The 756-nt window shown below is 40.5% G+C and overlaps 1 protein-coding gene across 1 annotated transcript in view; it reads left to right on the top strand.

Annotated features, from left to right (window-relative positions):
• Positions 1-571, top strand: part of LOC110579160 (putative ankyrin repeat domain-containing protein 19) — a gene marked incomplete at its 3' end in the record, with an annotated part of 6661 nt that extends 6090 nt beyond the window's left edge. Inside the window, exon 5 of the mRNA XM_044912385.1 lies at positions 434-571. Coding sequence (XP_044768320.1) covers positions 434-571 — 138 coding nt within the window. The remainder of the gene's footprint in view (positions 1-433) is intronic.
• Between the last annotated feature and the right edge of the window lie 185 nt (positions 572-756).

The raw sequence follows: 756 nt of genomic DNA, 5'->3' as shown, positions 1-756 counted from the left end.
TTATTTAAAGATTTTATTTTATTTATTTGACAGAGAGAGAGAGAGACAGCTAGAGAGGGAACACAAGCAGGGGGAGTGGGAGAGGGAGAAGCAGGCTTCCTGCCGAGCAGGGAGCCCGATGCGGGGCTCGATCCCAGGACCCTGGGATCATGACCTGAGCCGAAGGCAGACGCTTAACAACTGAGCCACCGAGGCACCCCCATCAAAGGACTTTAAATTAGCAACTTCTACTGTCATAGTCAAGTAGGACAAGAGGCTTCTTTTTTGTCCTTTCATTTTAGCCGTGGAGGTATTTACAAAGTTGAGCACTTGAACATGTTAATGGGCAATTCTGTACTGACAGGCAAAATATTAACCTGATGAAGTATATCAAATTAGCTGTTTAAATAACTCTTAAGTTCCTAAGGGTGAAGTTCTCTCTCTGTTATTTTAGAACAGCCCTCATGCTTGCTGTACATTATGATTCTGCAGATCTAGTCAGGGTTCTTCTTCAGCAAGGTATTAATATCTTTTCTGAAGATGCGTATGGATGGACTGCAGAAGAATATTCTATTTTTAATGATCTTAAAGTGTAAGTGTTTACATTAAAATGTTAGTTATTACTAAACTGAGGTATATAATAATTTAACTGTTAGGTTTTGTTTTTTTTTTTTTAAGATTTTATTTATTTATTTGACAGAGAGAGACACAGCGAGAGAGGGAACATAAACAGGGGGAGCGGGAGAGGGAGAAGCAGGCTTCCGGCTGAGCAGAGAG

The sequence above is a fragment of the Neomonachus schauinslandi genome, unplaced genomic scaffold (assembly GCF_002201575.2).
Source record: "Neomonachus schauinslandi unplaced genomic scaffold, ASM220157v2 HiC_scaffold_1654, whole genome shotgun sequence".
NCBI lineage: Eukaryota > Metazoa > Chordata > Mammalia > Carnivora > Phocidae > Neomonachus > Neomonachus schauinslandi.
The sequence above is the reverse complement of the archived record's forward strand: the minus strand, read 5'-3'. Positions and strand labels throughout refer to the sequence as shown.